This window comes from Ammodytes marinus (genome assembly GCF_949987685.1).
Source record: "Ammodytes marinus genome assembly, chromosome: 21".
Taxonomy (NCBI): domain Eukaryota; kingdom Metazoa; phylum Chordata; class Actinopteri; order Uranoscopiformes; family Ammodytidae; genus Ammodytes; species Ammodytes marinus.
The window spans coordinates 5,665,940-5,693,625 of NC_137225.1; the positions used below are offsets into that span (position 1 = coordinate 5,665,940).

Genomic DNA, 27,686 nt, shown 5'->3' on the forward strand with positions numbered 1-27,686 from the left:
GCTTTTAGCTTCAGTGCCCCCGACTCCTGGAACAACTTACAGCAGCAAATTAAACTAAATACCTTCATATCTTTTAACCAATTTAAACAAACTATCTTAAATCTGCCAAACTCTACCTGTAACTGTTTTAATTAGACTATATTGTACTTTCACCCATTTAATTTTAATTGCTGACACTCTTCAACACTATGTAAATGTTTCAATTGTTTTTTTTTCTCTCTTCACCTGTTGTTGTGTATTTGATGTTTTTGCATTGAATATTGTTTATGTATTGTTGTTTTTCCTTTGAATTTGCTTTGAACTCGACATCATTGTAAATGAGGGTCACCCCTCAATTGGTCTCTCGAGGATAAATAAACGTTAAATGAAAGTATGGTCGCCAAATACATGCCTGTGCCAGGGGCTGAGGACAGGAGGAAGATTGCGGGGGCGTATGAGAGACTGGGGGACTTCCCCAACTGCCTCAGAGCCATAGACGGAAAGCATGTCGTCATCCAGGCCCCACCGTCTACTGGCAGCCAGTATTTTAATTATAAAGGGGCATTCTCCATCATCCTTCTATCGGTGGTGGATGCCCACTATCGATTCACAATCGCTATCCGGCGCTAACTTGGTTTATCGGCTAAAGCACAGCCGCACATATTCACTGAATTAATCAGGAAGCCTATAGACCCCTTACCAGTCTACATCACACAGCGTCACTCCCCTCTCTACTGCGCATGTCCGTTGCAGAAAGAGACAAGAGCGACACGAGCCACAATCATGTCTTGTTGTGCTGTTGGATGCACAAACCGTTTATTTTTAGTTTGAATGGTGATAAAGCTAGTAAATGCCCAAATTCACCGCTGTATAATTACATAGGCTAAATGAGTTGTGAAATGTTTACAATAAGGACAGTGACCGGAGACGAGGCTATAGCAATGGAAAGCAATGGAGGCTTATTTACAATGACCCACGTTATACATCTCCGTCCTCTTCCCTTGTGTTTGACTCTATGGTTTGACTAGGCAGTAGGGGTTTGCACGTGTACACGTGTAGCTGGTAAGTAGGCTAAATCATACCATTTAGGAAAAATCAATAAACGAAAACCGAGTGGGGTCGACATGTGCTAGCCTACTGTAGGCTACTAAAGCAGATAACACAACACATTATTGTGTTTGGTTATAATATTTATTCATTTAACTATTTAACTGCTCCACCATAAGTTTCACTTTCCTTTTCATCTCCGTCTCAAACAGCTGTCTGATAAGCTGGTCGGCTCGTGAGCCCAACGGCCCCGAAAGCAGGAGTCAGTCTAAAAACAGATGATCATGGCTAGTTATGATCACTTTTAAATCAAAAAGCTAAATTATGAAATAAAGGCATCTCTGCCTCTCTCTGTCTATCTGTCTGCCGGTCTTTACTGTCACTCTCCAACAGCAGTCCGGCCACTGAAGTCGTCGGGGCCATTTCTTCTCATCATTTATCTACTCAACTGCCGGCAACGCGTATGGGTCATTAAGACTTATCTCGTTCAATAGTGTTAATGTTTCCGCATAACCAATGTTATCACTCGCTGATAAACTGTTTTTAGTAAGCACCATGGACCTATAAAGAAACACCGCAACTGCAATATAACCAAACGGGTAACCATGGCAACCAGCCAAACAATTTTTCTTTCTGCAAACATGCAGCGCGCGCATCCGCCGTGTTGATAAACACGGTAAGGGGTCTATTCTCCTGGCTAACTTTCCCCATGTCTTGTAGAACCCCGAGCGGCTGTCATACAGCACCAGCCGCCCGCAAATACATTTTCCTCCTCTGTGTTTCTTAGCCTATGTGTACAATGCACTGTCAATGAAAATGTGTTTTTGAAGTTACATCAGAGAACTATATTTTTGCTGTTAAGCCAGTCAGATGATTGCAGACCTTTCAACAGGTGACAATACTAACAGAGCGCGAAATATTACAAAGAATCACAAAGGCAGACCACAGATACAGAAGAAATCTGTTCGACAAAGTTCAACAGCAGCACTACTATGAGACTTAAAAAGCCAAAGAAAATGCAGCAAGTGAATGACTCAAGAGTATATAATAGGAGCAATAGAAAACAGGGCACAGATAGACGTCAGCAGAACAACTTGAGGGAGTGTGATGAACTCCGTAGAGAAGTTAAGCAGCTTCATGTCCAGCTGAATGAAACAATACAGAATTTGGATAGGCAGAAATACCTTAAAGAAGTATTTATCAACAAGGAAAAAGACAGAAGAGAGAGCTAGAGAGGCTGCAGAAGTACAGTGATGCAGAAACTCTCAACACTGCCAAGATTGCCAATCAGGTGAGGGACACAACCAACAGAAAGAAAAAGAAACTCCTTCAAAATGACTACGAGGAGCTCAAAGTTGCACATTTAATCAGCCAAGATAAATTTAAAGCCGAGCTCCAGGGGGAGAGGGAGAAGAACAAGCTCCTCCAAGAAGAACTGGATACCATCAGAGTGTCACACAATGAGATCAGCCTCATGTATGAAGGTGTTTCAGTGTGAACTTGAAAAGGAAATCAAGTCTCACGCAGACAAGGTTATTGAGGACTTTATGATCAAGAACCTGCAGGCTCAGCTGGAAGCACTCCGTCAAACGACAGCAGAGGATATCAAAGTCTTTCAACACAACGCCCTTGAGAGGGAGAAGCGTTTCAAGAAAGCAGAAAACTAAGCTCATCCGCCATTTCCCTCAACCTTGAGTTTTCCAATGAGCTCAAGGCATGGGCATATAAAGAAATGGACAGCGGACTGAAAACCGTTGGAAGATGGCCGCCCATCAGCTGCCCATTCATTCCTCTGAAAGCTGCTCATTGGCACAGAGAAGCCACAAGGAGAACGCTTCCGCATACCAATGGTTCCTTTCGGAGCATGGCATGCACAGTGTGCATTCCATGACGTCGACGGATGTCTAAATATTCTCTCGTTAGCATTGTAGCATTGCATTGTTTACAGACCGTCGAAGTATAAATTACTAATCCCCCGATGATTCTCTATGTGTGATCTTTAAATGACACTGCCGTTTTTGTAAAGTGATATAAGGGTTAACAAGTTCTAAACAAAGATTCTTCCTGCCATCTGGGCAACAATGATTAGCTAATATAAGCTAAAGGCTAAGTTAGTGAGGTAGCGCTGTTTAGCAACGTGTGCTGCTATGAGCAACGTTCTTAAATCAACCGTAAAAAGAGTAACCTCCGACACGAGATGTTAACAGAAATGTTACTATCTAAAAAAATGCCTACTATCAATGTTATAAATACGGAGCACTGAGCCCGGAGGCTGGGCCAAACATTTTTTTTCCCACTACGGCTCCTTTCAGCGGCTCACCCCCCTCTGCTGTGAATAACTGATAAAAACGGCTAATAAAACGCTTGCGGCAGCGTTTTGAAAAGAGAAAACTTCCATTTTATTAGTACATGGTCTAAAGATTTTTAAGAGCCTTTGATTGAAATCCAGATTTTTTTTGTGGAGACACATTTCTATTCCCCGCTGTACTAGTATTAGTATTACTATTACTATTAGTATTACTACACATTTTAATGATTTTAATATGTTTACAAAGAATGGATTTTTAATTGAAAGAGTCACAGAGTATAAATATCTCGGCATCTGGTTAGATGATAAACTCACTTTTCATTTTCATATAAATAATCTTGTTTGTCGACTACGACAAAAAATTTGCTATTTTTATAGGAATAAAACCACCTTCCCTTTATTTAGTAGGAAAAGGATTATTGAGGCAGTTTTCATGTCTGTCCTTGATTACGGTGATGTGGTCTACCGGCATGCATCACATTCATGTCTTAAACTCCTAGACTCTGTTTTTCACTCTGCTTTAAGATTCATCACAGGAGATGCTTATGACACACACCATTGTCTCTTATATGAAAAGGTTGGGTGGTCCTCCCTTAAAGAGAGACGTGACGCACATTGGCACATTTTTATTTACAAAGCCTTGACTGGGAAGCTTCCTCGTTATTTAACAGAAATGCTGCACATTTCAGATGGGCTTTATCAAACCCGCTCCACTGACATGCTTATGCTTTATGTCCCACAAGCCCGGTCTGAGCTGGGAAAGACAGCTTTTAGCTTCAGTGCCCCCGACTCCTAGAACAACTTACAGCTAAAAATTAAACTAAATACATTCATATCCTTTGGCCAATTTAAACAGACTATCCTGGATCTGCCAAACTCTACTTGTAACTGTTTTAATAAGACAATATTGTACTTTATTCCTTTTAATTACTGCCACTCTTCACCACTTTGTAAATGTTTCAATTGGTTTTTTTCTCTTCTCTTCACTTGTTGTGTATTTGATGTATTTGCATTGAATATTTTGTATGTATTGTTGTTTTGAATTTATTTTGAACTTGACGTCATTGAAAATGAGGGTCACCCCTCAATTGGTCTCTCGAGGATAAATAAAAGTTAAATGAAAATGAAAATGAAAAATTTGAGTGAGCGGTGATATCTCCTTCTGACACGTTGTGATTTGGGGAACCATCCAGCCCGCGCAAAGAATATAATACCAGGCTTGGCCACTGGGCACTGCTGTATTCTGGGAGAAGGCACATTCCTGGGGGCCTGGCTCAAGGCTGATGGAAAGGAATACTACTCCTACAGAGGAAAGATTGCAAGGCTGAAGGAGAATCATAATGATGACTTGCAAGCAGGAAGAGTATCTCCCCAATGAAACAGCCATTGAACTTTTGGAAGAGACTGAAGTATTTGACACCATGTTCAGGAGTTTAATAAAAACACAGAAGAGGAAGAAGTAAAAAGGCACTTGAGCTGACGTTCCCTGCATCAGACAAGTCAACAAACCCTTTCCACAGCACATATTTTGACTTGCCATAACAGGACAATACAATGTTATGGCTAAAACCATCTGCCAATGGACTGGAGGGATTTAACTTAAAATAATAAAAGCAATTTTAAATAAAGCAGTATTTTGTAGAAGTTGTAATTTCACGTTTTGGGTTATATTAGGGTTGTCAATCAATTGAAATGTTTATTTGCGATTGATCGAATGATTGTCCATAGTTAGCTTGCGATTAATAGTATTTTTTCTCTTTTCTAAATGTGATTAATGAGATTTTTTTAAAGATTTTAATACTCTTATCAACATGGCAGTGGACATATGCTTGCTTTACAAACTCACCTGAGACTAGTGTTGAACTTGGGAGAACAGGCACAATAAGGGATGGATGAACAGACAATAGAAAAAATATATTTGAGCTGAGACCTCTATGATACGAGGACTGTCTAAGTATACTAAACACCCACACTCCATTACAATGACAATATCAATATATATTAAAAAAATATACACTATATGGATATAGATATTAATATATATGCCATTTATTTATATATAGGCTAGTGTGAAGATTATAAGGCTGCTGTGAGTGTAGTGTAGTCAGTGCTTCAGTCAGCCAACAATGGCTCTATGTAGCCTACAAAGCCACTCTTTAACTCTAAATGCCTTTGCACACCGGGCACGTTTTTTTTTTTTTTACTTCGTGCGAATAATCCGCCCATTAATAATAATTATCGACCGTATAGAGTCAATGCAAGCTACATTGTTCAGTGACGTAAATTGCAGCTTTTATTTTTTCAAACGGAGTTAGATTTTTCTAAGGCGTTGCTTCCGTTAGTGAGATGAGTCAAAAATCACATTCCAAATTACTCGCATATTTGTGTTGTTTATTCGCAACGTGTCCGATGTGCAAGCGCCTTAAGGATTAACTGTCCTCCTCCTTCATGTTATAGAACAAGCTAATAGCTTGATTCATGTTCAAATGTCTCTTCAATATTACTGAAATCTTCTCAGCAGCCCATATTCAAAACTCAGTATATCTTAATCTTCCTCCTTGTGTCTGTCACTTCAGACTGACTACTATGAAGGTAAATGACCATTGAGCGGAAGTACGTAGGCGGGCGGTCTTCATGATGTTTCATGACGTACCGGATGTAGAAATGTTCTCGTTCTCAAGCATTGTAAGTGAGAGGTCTGAGTGAGTACAGTTGCATTGTTTAACGACCATGGAAGTATAGTGGAGGAAATAAGTATTTGATCCCTCACTGATTTTGTAAGTTTGCCCACTTACAATGAAATGAACGGTCTATAATTTTAATGCTAGGTTTATTTTAACAGTGATAGACAGAATATCAAAAGGAAAATCCAGAAAATCACATAAAAAAATATATAAATTATTTTGCATTTCATTGAGTGAAACAAGTATTTGATCCCTTATCAAAACATTGCTTAGTACTTGGTGGAGAACGTACAGAGGTCAAACGTGTCTTGCAGTTGATGACCAGGTTTGCACACATCTCAGGAGGATATTTGGACCACTCCTCTTTGCAGATCCTCTCCTAATCTTTAAGGTTTCTAGGCTGTCGCTTGAGCTTCAGTTCCCTCATTTTTTTCCCTTGAGGTGCTCATTGGAAAACTTTAGGGAGATTGATGGTCATTTTGTGTTGTCTCCTTCTCACCCAGCTTCTCGCCAATGGGCCTCGCTGCTGGCCGAGGCCCATGGGGCATGGACCTATAAAGAAATGGACAGCGGACTGAAAACCGTTGGAACGTTGAAGCCATTCATTCCTATGAAAGCTGCTCATTGGCGCAGGGCGACCATACAGGAAGTATTCCTGGCTTCGGCTTCCGCGTTACACGGTGCCAACACGCCCCTAAAGCGTGACGCGCAGTGTACGTTTCACTGATGTTCTTGGATGAAGAAAGCAGTGTAACCGAGTGTAACCCATGCCTCCTCCTCCCGCGAAAACAAACTGAAAGACGTTGAAAGCCGTTGGGCTAATAAAACGCTTGAGGTGGCGTTTTTAAATGAGAAAACTTCAGTTTTATTAGTACATGGTCTAAAGATAAGTATGAGCCTATGATTGATATCCAGAAACAATTTGCGGAGACACAATCTTGTTCGCCGCTTGTATTGTGTGGACGGGGAAATCTGCCTCTGGGCTCCATGGAAAATAAGCTCCCATTCACAGCATGCAGTACCAATGGGTTGGCCACTAGTCCATGCTGGCTGCTCGGAGAAGGCAGCATCCTGGGGGCCTGCCATGGGGGGACGCCTTACCAACTGAGCTGAAGGCGCCCCCTGGAATACGTTTTTAAAGCACGAGGACTAATCTGTGGGAGCCAGTATTATTTATGGTTGGTAGGGGATCAAATACTTATTTCACTCAATGAAATGCAAAATAATTTATATCTTTTTTTTAATGTGATTTTCTGGATTTTCTTTTTGATATTCTATCAATCACTGTTAAAATAAACCTAGCTTTATAATTATAGATCGCTCATTTCTTTGTCAGTGGGCAAACTTACAAAATCGGTGAGGGATCAAATACTTATTTCCTCCACTGTAAGTTACTAACCAACCCCCTGATGATTTTATAAATGTGATCTTTAAATTACACTCCATTGTTATAAAGTAATATAGTGGTTAACCAGTTCTAAACGGAGATTCCTACCATAATGGCAACCACTATTAGTTAACGTTAGCTAAACCAACTAGTGGGCTAGCGCTGTGTGATAGCGAGTGCTGCTAGGTAGTGAGCTATGTTCTTAAATCAACTATCAGCGTCATTCATGTTAAGTAAAAGGAATAACTTCGGACACGAGAAGTTAACAGAGATGTTAAGCCTAATAGCAATGTTATAAAATACGGAGCCGTGCACTGAGCTCTCTCCGAGGCAACAACATTTGTTTCACTACGACTTTCAGCTGCCCACCCCTCCTTCTCCTGCCAACATAACGGCTGACAAATCGCTTGAGGTGGCGTTTAAAAAGAGAAAACTTTAATTGTATTAGTAAAGCAGTGCTCGGTGGCCAAGCCTGGTGCTGCAGTTATTTTGGCTGGCTGTGGACGGGCGCTTGTTATCATGGAAGCTAGTCCGTTCACTCCAATACAAGCGGGAAACAGGAATGTCTTTCCGCCAAATTCTGGATATCAGTCATAGGCTTACATCTTTAGACCATGTACTATAAAATACAAATCATCGTATCCCTGGTTATACTGGGTCTATTTGCATAAGCAAAGGCTGGCACAGAGTTTAGAGCTGTCTGCTTACATCTGCACATGATCACATTCGAGCCAACGCATCATACAAATTACAGTCGGACCGGATTAGCACTAGAACTGCCAGCGTTCTCGTTTTACCTCTAACCACAGCGCAGTTTAAATTTATATCTGTGCTCATGGCCAGCGCATTTCTAGGAAAATAGAAAGTCACATAAGTTTGTTTAATCATCATAGTGTTTTGGACCTGTAAGAAATGTAAGTATCTTTAAGAACACTAATCACGTTTCGTGCCGGTGTTCTGACATTTTCTGCTCCCTCGTCAGATTTTGCTACCTATCAGAAAATTCTACCCTACGTCATTGGTCGCGTATAGACCAATTACCTCTATCAAACGATGCACAGGTACAGAATCACATTATTTTACACCACTAATCACTCTATGTAGGCCTACACTGTAGGAATATGGGTAGCATATTTTGATGCTGTTTAATAGCCTATATCAAATCATGCTACCCTATCAGAAAATTCTACCTTATTATTTGATCTGTAGACCCATTAACTCTATCAAACGATGCTCCCAGTACAGAATCACATTATTTTACACCACTACCCATGTACACCCCCCTCCCACCACCGGCGAAAACTTTCTCCACTCCGAGTCCGGTAAAGTTAACACATAGCCTCTATCATTTTATTTCTATATTATATTAAGCCAGTGTCTACATGCATATTTGTACATGATCACAGGTCAAAAGGCGCAATTTTAAACATGTGTGTTATGTGTAGCATAATTGCGCAGTTAAAAACATGTTTTAAAGAAAATACTCGCCATCAGCCAAGTTAGCACAATTTGACGGGTGCTCACGCAGGACTATTATTTTCGTAATGCGCATGCGCAGAACCACTAGGGAGCAAGATCTGATAGGTAGCAGAAAATGACAAGTCACCGGGTCAGTAATGAAAAAAGACGGTCAAAGCAGCTGCAACTTATTTTTTGTTAAGGTAAAAGATTATTTATCTCTCCACTAACAGACTCATTATATCTCATTTCACTTAGTAACTCTAATGTTGTTGGGTATTTATCTTCATCTCTTACCTATTTTAAAAGTTTATAGATGACTGCACGTATACATATAGTAGTCAGATTGCGTACCCTAAACAATGCGGTTACCACTAACGGCTTACTAACAACTAACAACTTTCTTGAAAATAGAAACATTTTCCTGTGCGGGTAAAATGTACCCAGTGCTGCGGTTATTGGTATGCTTGTTTTTTATATCCAGATTAATTGTGATTTAGTGGTAGGGAGTGAATCACAACATAAGTTTAGAAAAATTTTAGTTGGGGGATTCAATATATTATCAAATTATAGTTATGGGCAATTAAATAATCCCACGGCTAAAATACATTAATTCCTATGTGACTCTCCGTACTATCCATTGTGCCCCCAAACTCCCTCCCTCCGTAATATTGCTGTCCGGTATGCACGTAATACACTTTAAATTTTTTTTACTTTTGCTGTGTATACGTAGAGGCCGTGTATACGGAGAGACCGCATGACAGTTTGCTAGGTTAGCTTACATGAGATGTAGCCTGGCGCTACCAGACCATCGTACTTCATTTCACTTGTACAGAAGGTCTGGAAGTGCTGTATAATTGGCAAACGTTCACTCACTTGGAGGCGGGTGTCTGTTGAAGTTTAAAACTATTGGATCTGCTCAGTGCCACTCTGGATTATCCAACCAATCGCATAACGTCTGGTCGTGAGCCGGCTGTTGACGGTGCGTTCAGGGAACTCGGAAATTTCCGACTTCACTACATATTGTAGTCTATGGATCTACCGGTACCTGGCAACGGTAACTTGCTAGAGCCTAACGTTTAGTTATTTGGATGAGAAAGGTTGTAGGCGTCCATACTTTCCCGAGCAGATGCACTGGAACACAGACAGGTCGGAACTCGGAACTAACAAGTCGGAAGTTTCCGAGTTCCGAGCGTAAGGGAACGCAGCATTCAACTGAAATTGGAGCGCGACTTCGACCCATGGACCTATAAAGAAATGGACAGCGGACTGAAAACCGTTGGAAACGTGAAGCCATTCATTCCTATGAAAGCTGCTCATTGGCGCAGGGCGACCATTCAGGAAGTGACTTTGGTGCCGACACACCCCTAAAGCATGACACGCAGTGACGTTACTCATTCTCCAGCAGTGTAACGTTATAATATGTCCGTGCATTAAGCTAAGCGGGACGAGCACAGTTGCATTGTTTATCGACCATGGAAGTATAAGTTACTAATCCCCGATGATTCTCTATCTGTAATATTTAAATTACACCCCGTCGTCGTAAAGTAATATAGTGATAAACAAAGATTCCTCCCGCCATCGGAGGCCGGGCCGGCCGAAGCAACGGTTGTTTCACTACGGCTCCTTTTAGCGGCTACACGCCTAACGGCTAAAACTGAAAATAAAACGGCTATAAAACGCTTTCGGTGACGTTTTGAAAAGCGAAAACTTCCATCCTATTAGTACATGGTCTAAAGAAAAGTATGAGCCTTTGATTGATATACAGAAAAATTTAGCGGAGATACATTATTGTTTGACGAAATTGTATTGGGAATGAATGGGGCTGGGCTCCATAGATCTCCATTTTGTCTTACGGACCCGTCCCAGACAGTCTAATGCGTGTAATACCAGGCGTGGCCACCTGTCCATGCTGGCTGCTCGGAGAAGGCAGCGTCCTGGGGGCCTGCTTCGACCCTCATCGTTCTCAGCCACTTCCTCTGTTCGCTGATTGGATACTCAGAAATCTGTTCGGAAAAATCTCACTAATACGCCCCACCACCAGACTGACTACTGAAGGGAAAATGAAATTTGGGCGGAAGTAGGTAGGCGGGCGGAGCCAGGCTACATGAGATGTCCTTCCATTCAGTTAATGTTGATTGTCAAGTCAGTTTTGATGATTAAAAAGTAATTGTACATAGTTTTAACACTTTGTTAATGTTATTCTGCTAAAATATTAAATACCTTTAAAGTGATACGCTATTTAGAGTTGGATCGTTTTTAACAGTTTGATATACAGTCAGATGTATTAGTATCATTACGCAAGTGCAGAGACACGGACCCCACACTTCCTTCAGTTGGACACTAGAAGCACCATCCCCATAAATTAACGGATGCACGGACACCAGTGACGTATCGGTATGTGAGAACTGAGCATTACACCCTGCCGTGTAATGCCTTGTTTAACACCAGACGTGGCGTGCCTCTTTTTAACACTAGAACTGTAAATTTAACCATAGGGTTTTTTCAATTACCCACAACTATAATTTAAAAAAATATTGAAGCCACCCACTCTGACTTTTCTAAAATGGTGTTGTGATGCACTCCCTTTGGTTAAATAAAAGTCACAATTAGGGTTGTCAAGATACTAGAATTTCAAACACGATACAGATACGCAGAAAAATAAACAAGAGGCATTTTCTTTAATATCTATTCAAACAAGAATGAGACAAATCAACTAATAACAATACAAACTATTTTAAGTTGTCAGAACATAGTGCTAACACATATTCACTGTAAAGATGTAGCCAGTCCTGTTTATTTTCCGTGCCTTAAGGCCTATGCACACCGGGCGCGTTGTATTTGTGCGATTAATTCGTTAATTATCGAACGTATACAGAGTCAATACAAGCTTCCACACCAGCGCCGTAGTTTCGCTCCGCGAATTTGCGTCCTTTATTTTTTCGAACTGAGTTTGATTTTTCTGGGACGTCGCTTCTTAAAGTGAAACGCGACAAAATTCACATTTCAAAACATTCGCTTTTGCCGTCTATTCGCGTCGCGCCCGACGTGCCAAGGCCTCTACACTCCTGTACTGTAGGTGGCGGGAAGCAACTTTTGAGTTGTTTGCATTCTGCTATACTTTCCATACTAAAATAATTGTTTTATCCTCCTTATACAGTCTATGGTTATCCTGTTGCATTAACACGGTCTATTACCGTTTTAGGCGGGCAGGACTGGTTCTGTTTGCTGCACAACTTCCACATTAATGTTAGTCGTTTTACCATTAGCTAGCGTGTTAGCACGTAGCGGCTAACGTGGCTATCCGCTAATTGCTAATAGTTTAACATTAATACATGCTGCGGGCCAGGTTAACGTGTTTGATCACATTTTAATACATGCTGCGGGCCAGGTTAACGTGTTTGATCACATTTTAATCCAAACAGGACCTTAACTGACCACTCACATGTTTTCATAACACCAGGGTGTAGGTCTTTCATGTAAGGTTTTATGCTGGCTACTGTTGCTAAGTGTTGTTATGAGTCTAGCTGCAGCAGGTGCGGAGAGGGGCTGTGTGCCTGTCTGTCTGCAACGGTGCTGTGTGAAGTTGTGTGTCAGCTGGAGTAAGAGAAGTCAGCGCTGTAGGTATCGATACTACTGCAAATGACAACGACAATTTTGACAACCCTAGTCACAATTAATATGGATTAAAAACAGACATTTATACCATAACCTATAACCATTAATACCTATAACTGGTGCATTTTATCCGCGCAGGACATTTTTAAAATTTTAAAGCAAATTGTTAGGCAACGGCATTGTTTTAGGGTACGCGATATGACAATTGTATTGTGTGTTAACACATAAGCATAAAAGCTTCATCTTTAAACCCAAAACATGCCTTTACAACTTCTACAAAATACAGCTATATTTCAGGATATTTTTCTTATTCGCTTTTTGATTATTTTTATGTTAAATCCCTCCAGTCCATTTGAAGATCGTATTAGCCGTAAAGATATTGTCTTGTCACACTATGGCAAGTCAAAATGTCTGCTGTGAAAAGGGTCTATTGACTTGTATTGGCTGATGGAGGGAAAGTCAGCTCAATGCCTCTGTTATATGTGGACACCTTCTACTTCTTCCACCTCTGTGGTTTCCTCAACCCCATAAAGTTGAGTACTCTTTTCCAAAATTAGACTTTATTGGTTGTCTCTGGGAGCTTCTTCCCAGGGACTTCATCCTCAAGAAGTTCCACTGGTGCTTTGGTGGAGAAGGACTTCTGTTTGAAAAACTTCTCTTAAGCAACTTTGGCCTCCTCCAGAATATCCAGGGCTTGTTCATTGGGGAGGGGCTCTTCCAGCCTGCACAGCTTTCCCTCGGATACTGTGTCAACTTCAAGACTATGGATGGCTTGTTCATTTGGTATGGACACTGTCTGCTTGCAAAGCTTCGCTTTAGCTACTTCGGCCTCGCCCATAATATCCAGGGCTTGTTCGTTTGGGAGGGACCCAAAACGAACCATGGGCCTACATGGCTTTTCCTCAAATACTTTAGTCTACTCCATAAGTTCCAGAGCTGGTTCACTGGGAAGCGACTCTTCCTGCTGGCATAGTTTCTCCTCAGAGACCTTAGCCTCTTCGAGGGGTTCAATTGCTGGTCCATTAGGGAGGGACTCTTCCTGAATGCAGGGCGTCTCCTCAGTTACTTCCCCCTCCTCCAGAAGTTCAGGGCTTCTACTCTGATACTTCTGCTTCTTCCAGAAGTTCCAGGGCTGGTTCATTGCAGAAGGGCTGTTGGTGCCAGCAGAGTTTCTTCTCAATTGTTTTCGTCCCCTCTAGAGGTTCCAGGGCTGACTCAATGGGGAGAGGCTATTCCTGCCTGTATGGCTTCTCCTCTGTTACTTTGACCTCCTCCATAAAACCGTAGCCTCTTCCAGGAGTTCAATTGCTGGTCCATTAGAGAGGGACTATTCCTGAATGCAGGGCGTCTCCTCAGTTACTTCCCCCTCCTCCAGAAGTTCAAGAGATGGTTTAAGTCACTCTTCCTGTCTGAATGGCTCTTCCTCTGAGAACTTAGGCTCTTCCCAGAGTTTGATGTCTGGTCCATTAGGGAGAGATTCTTCCTGCTTTCAAGAGTCATCAATATGCTTCTCCTGCCGCCTTGTGATCTTTGCAAGTTATTGAGCGTATGAAAGTCCCTGATCACCTTGTATTTGTGAGACTTGATTTCTGTCTCAAGTTCTGGCCCGGCGGCGCGGCAGCTGCCAGAAACAGGAACGCCCACCAGCATATCCGCCAGCAACTGTACTGTGTGATCGTAGAGTGAGACGAGGGTTATCTTTGCAATAAAACATCTTTGGCAGACGTCATGATTATTGTCCAATCAGCGTTAAGATCGTCAGCGTCTTAATTTTACTCCCATTGTTCATCTACGCGCGGATACTGGAATACTGGTCCTTACAGCCGACCAAGAGATGAACACTGGTTCTCAGGTAAGTCTTACTTGCTTTCAACGATGTAATATGCAGTATGCTTAACTTTACGTTAGATAACTTTGTGTGTAAGTACAGTTTAGGCTATGTAAGTGTTAGTTATATGACTCAATATTTACGTCGTTAAAGTGATGAAACGTCCCAGCTAGACATAACCGGCAGTATTCCGATTAAAAACCTCGCCGCTGACTTGTCATTTTCTGCTACCCGTCAGATTTTTCTTCCTAGTGGTTCTGCGCATGCGCATTCCGAAAATAATAATCCTGCGTGAGCACCCGTCAGATTCTGCTACCTTTTTGGCTGATGGCGAGTATTTTCTTTAAAACATGTTTTTAACTGCGCAATTATGCTACACATAACGCATATGTTTAAAATTGCGCCTTTTGACTTGTGAGCATGTACAAATGTGCATGTAGACACTGGCTTTGCTGCTGAATATTGAAATAAAATTATAGGCTAGGCTATTAATTTAACCGGACTCGGAGTGGAGAAAGTTTTCGCCCGTGGTGGGAGGGGGTGTACATGGGTAGTGGTGTAAAATAACGTGATTGTGTAGTTGGAGCATTATTTGATCGAGACAATTGATCTCACATTATACCCTAAATCTTCAATAACGTTATAAAGAAGCATAAAAATATGCTCCCAAAGCTTTCAGTGTAGGCTACATGGGGTGAATAGTGGTGTAAGTAACGTGATTCTGTTGTGGGAGCATTATTTGATAGAGAAAGTTAGTCTCAAAAAGCTTACTGTACCCCTGAAATCTTCAATAAACACGTTATAAATCAGCATCAAAATATGCTCCCAATATTCCTACAGTGTACATTGGATGAGTTGTGTAAAATAACGTGATCTTATTTGACATAGTTTGATAGTTAATGGGTCTACAGCTCAAATACGCTACCAATGACGTAAGGTAGCATGATTTTATATAGGCTATTAAACAGCATCAAAATATGCTCCCCATATTCCTACAGTGTAGGCCAACATAGGGTGAGTGAGTAGTGGTGTAAAATAACGTGATTCTGTAGTGGGTGCATCGTTTGATAGAGGTAATTGGTCTATACGCTACCATGACGTAGGGTAGCATTTTCTGATAGGTAGCAAAATCTGACGAGGGAGCAGAAAATGTCAGAACACCGCCTCCATTAATTTTAATTAGGAAAGTGCGACGGGGGGATTCACGGCGGTGTTTAACGGGACATGAAAACGGTTGAAGCGGGCTTACGGTGCCAGATTTTTTTTTAAAGCGGCTGCCGACCGCCGGTGACAATGAATGACGGAGAGGTTTTTTTCCCCTCTGTCAACATGTGTACCTCTCATCTAGTCCCTGTAGCCTATGTAAGGATGAATGAAAAATACAAAAAACGAAGCGAATTACTTAGTCTAGTTGGAGTTATAGTCCTTGGGCCAGACCAGATTTCGGCACCATCTGGGAAAATATTTGTGATTTTTAAATATCCTATACATCCCCAGAAGAGGTTTTGATGTGACAAACCTTTAATTGCTAGCTAAGCTACTGTAATGTAGGCAATAAACTGCAGGTGAAAAGGGTTAGACATGTTTAACTTCAAGACGTCATCACAACACTTTTTTCAGAATGATTTGAATACATATGGTCATTTGGCAATAGCTAACTAATTATGTAAATTTTTATTTAAAACATTTTTTGCAACTTGTGTCCAAATAATTTACAATACAGAATGGATAATATGGCTTTTTTTCATTCAAAATTATGCTATCAAAAATAGTGTTCCCCAAGTAGTGAGATATTGCCACATTTGCATATCTATTAAAACTTTTATGAAAAAATGTATAGAAAAAAGTTTAAATGTAAGTAATCAATTGGCAAAGTTTTGTGATGATGTATTTTTAAAAAAATTGACTAGGCAGGGTATGCCAGATGCATTCTCTGTTCCAAGGAAATCAACTACGGCAACAAGGGCTCACATGCCCTCTCTGCACACTGCCAGACAGAGGTGCACAGGCAAAAGGTCTACACCAGGGGTGTCAAACTCTGGCCCGCGGGCCAAATCTGGCCCGTTTCAATATTTAATCTGGCCCGCGAGCCTGTGCCATATCCGCACGTCGCACATGCTCCCAACCGTTAGGACACTCGCATAGCTTACCACTAGGAATGTCTGCTGAAAGTTCCACAGCTCAGAATTTTAAGCCATGAATTGATGAACTTGCATTGAAGAAAATATGTTTTTTCTAATGGCTGTAAATAGGCCAATCTATGTGGCAAAATAGAATGCTAATATGATGATTGATTGTGTCAACTGTCTAAGGATGAATGCTAACATTATCTGGTTTCTAACTTTTGCCTCAAGTTACAATTTAGCTAACTTGCTAACGTTAGATAGCCGCTGATAGCACAATCCTTTCATTTCCAATGGTGGCTTTGCATTTCATTACCAATGTAAAGTGTCATGAACATTTAACACTGCTGCGTCATGATTCCTATAAAAAATAAAATAAAAAAACGTGATATGTTTTGAATGTGCAGAAAGTTTTGAAAAATCCAAGAGAAAACATTGTCGCTCAATCCAGAATGCCTGAGAGCCCTACTGCATTATAGTCCTTTAGAATTGTTTCACCAGGAGCCTGAATGTTGTCTTTTCCTTTACAAAAATAAAGACATTTCCTCAATAAATTTACGCAGAAAAGGCACAGAAAACAGAAACAGAAAAATCTACTAGAACACAGGAAATTAAGTGTTTGACGCACAAACATTTCTGGGGGAGCACCCCCATACCCCCCACCTATAATTTGTCCCCCAAAATATGTAAAAAAAAATCTAGCCTATGTACGCAGGTTATATACCTAGATATGTTGTTTGATTTTTGGATTAAAAAGAAGGCAGCGACATGTCTGGCCCTTCGTGTGATTATCATGTCGTAATTCGGCCCTTTGTGAAAATGAGTTTGACACCCCTGGTCTACACTATCATGACAACAGCCAGTGTACTTCCAGTCCCAACAGTCCCGAGTGCAGTTGCTCCCAAGGGCCCAGAAGTCATGAGGGAGAGAGTTAGTGTGCCTGTCCCTTCAGCTCAGCGGGTTGCAAATGCAGAGGTGTGTGTAGATAACGCAGCAAAATAACAGCTAGATAGGCTACTTTGGCCAGTGTAGATGATCAGTTTGATTCAAATAAATGAACTAGGTTTATGCATTTTAATTGCAAATACAAGATAGGCTATACTTCTGACAGCTTTACAATAACAATTGAACTTCATTAATATTAAGACCATACAGTCACATTGTTTGAGATATGAAAATCAAATTACTATTTTTTTTCCAGGCTATGGTTCTCGCAACTCTGGCTGAACATTCCCTGCCGTTTAGCTTTGCACCTGTGATGGTGAAGCTGGCCCAGGCTCTAGCTGCTGACAAAGTAGCACTGAGCGGAATAAAGCTGTCGCGCACATCGGCAGCCTACAAAATGGTGCATGGAATGGGCCATACGTTTTCCCAACGTATGTTTAGCAATGTGCAGAAATACCCATTCTCACTGAACCTTGATGAAAGTACTACCAACAGTTACAAAAAAGTGCTTTCGATATTAGTAAGCTGACCGGAATACGGTTGATGTTGAACATCTGGGCTCTCTGGAAGTGGTGAAAGCTAGCGCTTTGAAGTTGGAAATGTTGTTGGTCAAGTTCTTTAAAGAAAACAGCATCCCATGGTCAAACCTAATAAGCATGCAGATGGACTCCTGCGCTGTCATGAGGGGCATCAAGACAGGGTTGGAAACCAGAGTGTGGCAGAACCACTGCCCAACCCTACTTGACATCGACGGTGATAGTTGCCACCACATTCACAATGCTGCTAAGGTTTTTGCAGCTCCTTTCAGCAGCTATCTGGAAGGGCTGTTCAGTGACCTGCATGCAGATCATCAATGGGCCTCAGACCAGGTTAGTTAATATTCAATTTCCTTCATATTTGCTTTTATGCTCAACTGTCCTATTTAGCAGAGAAATTCTTGTCACAACTATAATGTTGTGTTAACTCAGTCAAGGTTTTCCTTAAGAACATAAGTGACCATTAACTATCATGTGCTATTGTTATATGACCTCTGTGATCCTAACAAATGTTTTCCAATGTCTTTTTGTCAGTTGACCTACCTCAGAGAGGCATACGATGTGGCTATAAGCACGCAGAGGCTTCTCCCTGCCTACAAAGTCCTATACTTTGGATTCATGAACAAGGAGGACAAGGCCCTTTACAAAGACCCCCTGAATCAGCTGTTTTCCGATTACCACGTGAGTGAAAAGGCACAGGCGGCGATTCGGGCCTTTCATGAGGACCTCAGCAAAAAAGGTAATTCATCAGTTGTTTCTTCTTGGTTCTTTGATTGCCCACATGCTTATCAAATAATGTTTTAAGATTTTGTGTCGAGCTTTGTCTTCGTTTTTTTAACTCATCCCTTGTTTTGTTTTTTTCAGCAATGACACATCTGGGAAAGGACCGGAAGAGGAGGGTAGTTCAGAAAGTGTGGCATGAGGCCACTACAACTGAGCTGCATCTAAGGGTGTATTCACACATGGAAAGTCCGTTAGTTCACTTGCTTTGGTCCAGACCAAATAGAATTTGGATTTTTTTGTTTGGTGTGGTCCACTTTCATATTGCCCCTTTTGCAAGTGAACCAGCATTACGAAGCAAAACCACACGTGATCTAAGGTCATTCATTCATTGGACAGACATTCTGGGGTGGAGAGAAGCAGGAAGAACGAAGTAAAAACTGCGAATTTATCATTGATATAATATGGAGTTAAAAATAATAAAAATGCCTACATCTAGCCTATAAATAAAGAAGAAAAAAATCTAATTATTGTTGTTTCATATGTTTATAATATGTAGCCCTATGACAATGCCACGTTATGTGGCTTCTAGCCTACGATGTGAAACATCATACTGTATTTTTGCTGCTGGACGCGCGACTCGCGTGAAGAATAGGCTCAAACTGAAACACAGCTGATTAAGCTGTGTATCAGCTGGGTGTCAGTTCGGCGCAGTTCAGCACCAAACTGACACGGGGACAGTATTGACGGTCCCGTTGGGAAGAACAATAAAAACACACACTTCATGCAAAGCGCAGCGTGAACCTGTTGGCACTGTAGGCTACGGGAGACGCTCCTCTCCATCTGATCGCTGATCCGCACGCATCATTATCAAATGTAATATTTTCGCTCGGGGCTCCCGGTCAAACCACAACTAATCTTCCTAACAATGGCGACAACAACACTTTCCCATAATGTGAAGCTGATGGCGATTTATTAAAAAAGAAAAGAAAGAAAAGGCGCAGTGCTTCCTGCAATTGGGTCGGATCGAGTCCGGCCAAATTCACACCACAAACGAACTGCAGCAGAGTGCGTTTTGAAGCGCATCGAGACTACCTCTTCAGCTGGGTCTCGGAGCGTTTGTTTGGTCCGCCCCCGAGTGCGATTGCTGTATTCACACCTGTCTGAAAGATGCGCACCGAAGGTGGAAGTGCACCTGAGTTCGTTTCAACCAAACTAAACACAGCATGTGTGAATACACCCTAAGTGTCTATACAGGAGTGCTGCCAATCCTCAAAGAGTATGTCATGGTGTTCCAGGTGAGATGAAGTTTGAGACATTTGTTTTCTGCTATGATATTTTTACTGAAATGAATGCTTCAATTGGAATCAAGCTTTTCGCTTAACTAGAAAGATAAAAACAAATCACTTTTGAAAATTTTAACCTGATGATACAAGTGTTACTAATATCTGTGATCGCTGGCTCCAGAAAAAAAGCTGTAATTTGTATGCATAACTTGTGTGCATTTTTGTTAATTGAACCACAATTTCATTACATTTTATTCACAGGGCAGTCAGACCATGGTACATAAGATGCATGACAAACAGCTGCAAGTGTTTACGAACTTTCTTGCCTGTTTTGTGAAAGCCGAACACCTGTCATCAATGCCAAAAACCCTGGTCACCCTGGAGATAGAAGAAGACAAACTGCTTCCTGTGAGGGAGATGTACGTGGGAAGGCAAGCTGATAATTTTAGAGTGGCACATCCACGACACCCTGTAAGTAATACTGTAATTAGAAGGATTATTTAGAACCTCTGCCAGAGTGGTATAATTACATGTACTGTAGTGTCTTTGTGCTTACTATTGTTGATATCTGTTTCAGCTGCTGATGCCATTCCTCTTGAAGGTATCAAGCGCATACAGTGCATGTGCGAAGTACTTGCAAAAGAAGCTGCCATTGCAGAGCAAGACCCTGCAGTGTCTGTCTGCCTTGGATCCGGTCGTAAGAGGGCACTCGCAGTGTGGGATAGAACTGAGGAGGCTGACATCATTAATGTCCCTCTTGCTGACACCAGCTGCTGACACACACAGGGAGATTCTGGGGTACAACGTGGACAACTCCCTCCCCCCTTTTAAAGAGGGCGACGATGTTGTGCAATGGTGGGGATTCGTTTGCCAGTCAGGGAAATACCCTGGCCTGTGTGAAGCAGTGAAGGCTGCCCTGTCTATTTTTCATGGACCCATGGTGGAGTCGTCTTTCAACATCATCGACCCACGATCCACCAGCATGAGCATTTCCACTTTCTCGGCCATCCAGACAGTAAAGTACACTTTACTGTCAAGAAAGCAGAGCGCAGTTGAAATGTTCACAAGGGATGATGCCAAATATGGTGCAGTCAACAAAAGTCTTTGCAGACACATTAACACAGCCGGAACAAGGGACAAGGCCCAGCGACTCCTCAAGCTGCAGAAAGCCAGAGAGAGGAAGATGGAGCTCCAGTGTGCACCCACAATATCTACTGCGGCAGATATAAGGAAGCAGGTGGTACAGGCAGAGAATCTGGCCAGAAAGAGGCACATTGCCAAGCAGCGCAAGAGAGCAGTTCAAGAACTTGCACAGGCTAAGAAATTGAAGTTAGCTCCAGCCACAACCTCTTCCACCCCACTAGAAGGCAGTGTTGGGAATAACGCTGTTTAAAATAACCGGTCAGCCGGAGCGCCTGTTTGGTGAAGTTTCTTTTTCTTTCTCTCTGTTGTGTGAGCGTGCAAGTTGCCGCAGTATCATTCCACGGTTGAAATGTGCTTTCCTTGAGTTGCCCTTGTGAGTAAGTGCATGGAGTTTCTGTATTAAGCTATAGCTATATAGGCCTACTTTATGCACGTTATTAAGCGAGAGTATTGTTATTGCGAGAGTATTGTTATTGTTCTTTCCCCGGGATCTGTATGCTGCTGTGCATAATAAAGAAGAAATAAATCCTTATTCCTCCTCTCATCGTCTCATGCTTCATAGTCTGACGTTTTTGGCCTTAAGTGGTGTTTTGGCTTTTGCCAGAAAGAAATGTGATCTGATCCTTTAATTTTCTTTTCCTAGTGCACTAGAAGGCCTATTTCAAAGCTGATATTTAAAAAAAAATCCCCTAGTGGGGTCGGGTGTTGTCACCTTTTTCACCTCTTATGAGTTTGCAGGTCTGCCCTCAGAAGATCCCGTCGAAGTCCGAACTGAGTATGGACTCTTGTGACAGGCAGGCAATGCGATCCAGAAGCTTGGCAAGAAACACAGCTAGAAAGGCTGTAGCTCCTTCTGTAGGGCTGGTCATATGCTCTTCACCCATAGCAGCTGGGGTGTTGCTGCTCTCATTTCCTGTCATCTCTGGACTGGAACTTTGGGATCTGGTCTTGTGTGATTGAGAATCGCTTTCTTCAGCTTCCTCGGAGTTGAACTTCTCAACTGGCATCACATCGTATGGAATGGAACCCTTAGAGAGATCGCTCACTCTACTTCTTCCACGGCTTCCTCAGAGATGAACTTCGTATCACTTGTTGAATTGACTGCTGTCTATGATAATTGTACAAGAAAGGCTGATGAAACCTCTCAGCCCCAGGGCCTAGTGGCAGGTAAAGGCAGGCCTGATTGTGCGAGGTGTTCGTTGCGCAGGGCACACATTGCAATTATGCATTAACGCAGCCCTAAAAGAGGACCCGGTCTGTCGTGCCATCGCGGCTGCAAGGCGTCTGGTCGCTCACTTCAAAAAAAGTGCAAGTGCCACAGCAGCGCGTAAAGCAAATTGCAAAGAAAGTGACGGAGCACAAACTGACCTAAGACGTGGGAACTCGGTGGAACTCCACTTTCTTCATGCTCAAACGTCTTGTGGAGAAGAGATGGCCATTTACCGCGGTGCTGTCAGACCCAGATACAACCAAAAAGGCTGTCCAAGACTAGGACTTTACAACGGTCCAGTGGAGGTTCGCGGAGGACATTGAGTAAATTTTGAGGCCCATGGTCATTCTGACGGAGTTACTGTCACAGGAGATGAACACTTCGCTATCTGCCACTGTGCCTATGGTCATCAATTTGAAAACACGCCACCTGCAAGTGAACATGGATGACAGTGCAGCCACTCATGCGTTGAAAGGCAAGCTCATTGCAGAGTTTGACAGGAGGTAGGAGCTGACCGGTAGACTACTTGCAAGCAGTATTTATTTGCAAGCTGCAGTTTTAAGAAACTCACATTATTAGAGGATATTCAACAAAGAGACGAGGTGTAAGAAATGGTGGCAAATTTAGCGGAGAGTTGTTCCCAAGACAGTGCGCAAGGGGTCGGGCCAAGCCTACCCCTAATCATTATTATAAAATGTATAAAATCTCACCGCAGTAAATCTCATCTGATCCATCCCCACAGTCATTGACCCCATCACAGACAACTCCCAGTGGACCTGCTGGCACACAGCGACCATTCTTACAGCGGAACTCCTTCTCCCTGCAGCCACCTGGAGGGGAGACTGGAGAGGGAGGAGTGGGGGAAGTCAACCAGTGGTCACCTGCACAATGGGAGAGGAGAGACATTTGAGAATCTAATTTGTAAACACAATCATGAAAACACAGGAAAAGTAGCATTAACAGTGCATTGTGTAGTTAAGGTGTATTTTAGAGACATCGAGTAGTGCAATTATAGATGGTAATGCTCCCTTGGCACCCCTCGCTTTCTGAGAATTTACAGAAGCTACGGTGGCCTTCAAGGACAAGAAGCCAGTTACTAATGATGTCATCATCAACCAAGTGTTTCCACAATATCAAGTGATGAGGAGAAGATGTATTTAGTTATTTTGATCTATTGTACTTATTCTTGGACAACCAATAGATATAAAACGTGTAAGGCTGTCAAGTTTGTCCGTTCTGAGCTACTGTAGAAACAAGGCGGTGCAACATCGCGCTTGTATGTAGATATAAACTCTTACTCTACTAACTCACTCATTATAATATACTTGTGATTATTACATTCCGTTTCTACTGTTAGAAAAATAAACGCTAATTTGTATGATATTATGCCCCCCCATTAATATGCATTTAACCATTGTATAATCATTTAAACAATTTGTATATTCTTTACATTTTGACTTTAGTAAATGTTCTCACTCAACATTTCTTGGTGCTTTGGAGACAGGAGGTAGAACAGCAATACATCTTGTTGTAAAACTTTACGATGTTTCCCTAAGCCTAGAGGGCAAGGCGATGTATCTGTTTAAGACCAAGGCCTTGCTGGTCAAGCAAGTTGTAAACACTCTATCAGGCCGGAAAGCTTAAGCCAGTCAGTAAAGTTCAGCAGAGGACGTCCGGAGATGTGCAAGAAGATGGCCCCCGAAACCAGATGACAGCAATAAAAACCAATCATTGTCTTTTGTTTAGGGATGTTAAAAAGCCTTGCTGTGAGAAGGGACTTCACTTTTTTGACTTTTCCTGTCCTGAGAGGAAGCATAAACTGTTCTGTGATATCACTTCATTAAACCTCCTCTGATAACTTGGAAACTTTTCTCCATTTCATTCATTATTTTTGCCTTCCATATTTCCATTAAACGAACGCGTATTTTAACATTCCTGTTAATTTTGGTGACCCTCGACGTTTTGGAGGGAGAGGAGCCAGCCGGTCGGACTTCGGAACACTCATTCAAAAAACAGCTGAATAATCAAAGGTGAGCAGAACGCCTGTTGTGTAAACCGCAGTTTCTGTAATTGGATATGTCTAAATTATTGAATGAGTGTGCCAAACTGTGACCTAAAGATTGGTAAAATTCAGTTATTATATTATTATTTTCTGTGCGAAGAGGCTGTAGTTTTCTGAGTGGTATCACAGAACAGGAAGTGTTGCTCTTGCTTGTGTGTTTTTTCCTTTTTCTGCTGTGTGAAATGCTGGTTTCTTTAAACTTTCCCTAAATGCAGGGGTCCATTATAGTACGTTTTTAATAAATGATTAAATTGTATATCATTTTTGGATACGATAAACTGCCTCACTGTCATCACACCATAAGGTGATAACAGCTAGATGATTTGAAACTTGATTTAACTATGGGTCTCTACTCCGCATTGTTGGCGTGAATGAACCTCATATATTTAGATATCCGAAGGCTGTTTATACAAGAGGACGGTTCCCTTATGCAGCCTGAGCAAAGCTATAAGAATCTCTGGTGCAGCCTATCAGATTATCCCCCTTGACAAACCTATATTTTTTTCATAGGTGAAGTGAATCCATTCGGTGGTAGCTTCCATTAATTGAATCCATTCAGTGGTAGATTAACATAAAATTGGTCCTTTATGCTAACTTTTATGAGGTGAGTTCTTAAGTGATATCCTGGTTGTCAACGACAAAGGGAAAGGCTGAAAGAGCGTGTTTATGTTATGGTGGGATTGGCTTTGTGTTTTAAAGAACTAGTCAATTTAAATTTGTGTTCAAGTTTCACGTCACAATGGTGGCAGATACTGCATGTGACCGATGTGTTTAAAAAAGTAATTTCCTTGGGCACAAACGTTGGCAGTGTTGATTAGTTTTTTAGTTTGTTTTAGGGAACATTTTTAGTTGATGAGACCTCTACATTTCCGAGTATAGCTTCCCGTATGTAAAAGTGCTGCTAATCAGTGATTTTACATATGGAAACCATCTTAACATACTCGTCTGTCTCTACGCCACATTTCACTAACTGTACGTCTCTATAACCGCTAACCGTATGTCTCTATAACTGCATGTAAATACCTTGAATAACTAACAGCGAGACACACACACACACAAAGCCTGGGTGTTGTTCTCGTTGATATTCGCGCGGGAGGTACTGTTTTCATAGTGGATAACTTTAGTCAGATTAAAAGGTTTAAATGTATATATAATCATGCATAATATTTCAGTTGTGTCCCGTTTGAATATAATACTGATGTAGTTGAGTTCACACTCACACTCTGAGGTTTCTCTTTCAGAAAATTGAATCTACCCTAACCTTATGCAAGATTAAAGGTGCACTCAGCTATGTTTTTGTGTGGAAACCAAGTCTAATTTACGGTTCCCTTTCTTTTTCATAAGGTTACATACACCCTTTGTGGTGTTTCAGGCAATAGCGCCCTAATAGTTGATAATCAAAATTGACAAAATTAAAGGGGCACTGGATTTTTTTGTTTTGTTTTTGTTTATTTTTTGTTTTCCTTTGAGGCGTTCTAATATCTCAAATTGAAGGTACTCCACAGACGCATTGGTGGCGTGATATAGGCTAACTTCTGATATTTGAAAAGTAAAGGTGTGTTCAGAGATTTTTGTTTATTTTCTTTTAGAAAAAATAAAAAGAGGGAAACGTAGACAGACTCAGTCTATTCCCTTATCACTAATGCCAGGAATGTTGCAAGACACAGCCAGCACACTGTGTGCTCCCAGGCCTGGAAAGGCCCTGAGAATAAGTGTAGTGTATATTATTAGTGTCGTTGACTTTCTTTTCTTTATCCCTCTCTAGGCCCCAGCCTGTTTTGTGGATCACTCTACACGGCAAAGGCAAGACTGTTATCTTTATAGTTAATTAATAATTCACATTCAAGGGGAACACTTTTTTGTTCTTTATTGTTATTTTTCCACCACTTTTTTGTTATTTTTCCACCTAACAAAAGCCTAATTCACTCACATTGTGCCACATTGATAAGATGAACCCTCAAAATGAAGACGAAGTTGAGGAGCAGGCCTCTCTATGCCCTGTAGCTTCCCCGAACACTACCTCATTCCCACCTGCAATGACCCTGAGATGTCTTCTTCTCCAAAGAAAAAGACAGTCACCTACGGAGAAGGACGTTGCTGAGCACATTAAGAAAAGACTGGAACAATGTAGGGCTGAATACCGGAATGAAAAGCTACAACAAGAGGTAGGGTCTTCTGATGATGTTTATGGACCAGAGGGGAGGGTGAATGTTTCCCCTCACATGATGAATGACCCTATGACCTCCACCGATGGAAATGATGCAGACCTCCCTTCACTAGTCTGGAAGAAAAAGAGGGAGAAGCGACTGGGAGCCTGCTCGTCAACACCCCTCCCATGACCACCGATACAGCCCCCGCAAGCCCCAAGGATAACCCGAATGGCCCCCTCCATGTGGACACGACAGAAGCCCACGTGTACAACCAGATATTAGAATACTGTATGTCTGTGCTGCCTCCATGGCTCAGACTCATAAACACTACGGACACAAGTGACTCCATCCGCGCCAAAGATCTGAGAGCTTTGCTGAACCCAGATGAAGACACTGACATTCACATGTCCCCTATGCCCTCTGTCATGCGAACCAGAAGCATGGCTAGATCTACATCAACACCTGGAGTCCCCACTAATCACCAAATGCCTTTACGTGTAGCAGCTAATGGAGCACACGTCTACCAGCCCTTTGCCCATAGAGACATAGAGCTGTTCATTGAAAAGCTTCCCGAACTCACCGAAGGAGCTTGCCAGTGGATCAAACAATTCGAGAACTTGACTATGGGAGACAGTCTCTGTTCAGGTGATCTGAAGGCCGTACTAGGTCGAATGGAGGGCTCAGACATGGCACGACGCCTTCTTTTCAACGCAGGAGTACTCCCCCACACACCTGACAACACCCCCCTAAATACTTTCAGGACCAATCTATGGATGGCACTACGTGAGCAGTTCCCTACAAGAAGAACTGTCACTGAGGTGGATGAAATTAAGATCAACAAGGACGAGGCGATCCTGCCGTACCTAAAGAGGGCTGCTGAGGAGTGGGAAACACACACAGGGGAAAGACACGATGCCAGTAATGCCATGCAAGCCCTGTGGAGGGTGCAGTGTATCAAAGGCCTCCCTAAACCCGTTCAGAAAGCGTTGGCAGCAGAAAAGCCATTCGCTCAAAAGAGCTACCCAAGATGGAGGAGTACCGTTTCCAACTTCAACAAAATATATCAGACAAAGAAGGACAAGGAGGAAGAGGAGCTGAAGGACCTGACTAAACGCCTGCTAAAACTACAGGTGGAGGAGTATGAGCCTAAACAAATACATGTGACTTCTCCATCCCCATCCCGTGAGCAAACTACTTCCCCC

The 27,686-nt window shown here is 42.0% G+C and overlaps 1 protein-coding gene across 1 annotated transcript in view; it reads right to left on the reverse strand.

Moving 5' to 3' along the window:
- sspo (SCO-spondin) overlaps positions 1 to 27,686 on the reverse strand; it is a gene marked incomplete at both ends in the record, with an annotated part of 166,175 nt that overhangs the window by 84,531 nt on the left and 53,958 nt on the right. Inside the window, one exon of the mRNA XM_080049909.1 lies at positions 22,983 to 23,153. Within this exon, the coding sequence (XP_079906035.1) occupies positions 22,983 to 23,153 (171 nt within the window). The remainder of the gene's footprint in view (positions 1 to 22,982; positions 23,154 to 27,686) is intronic.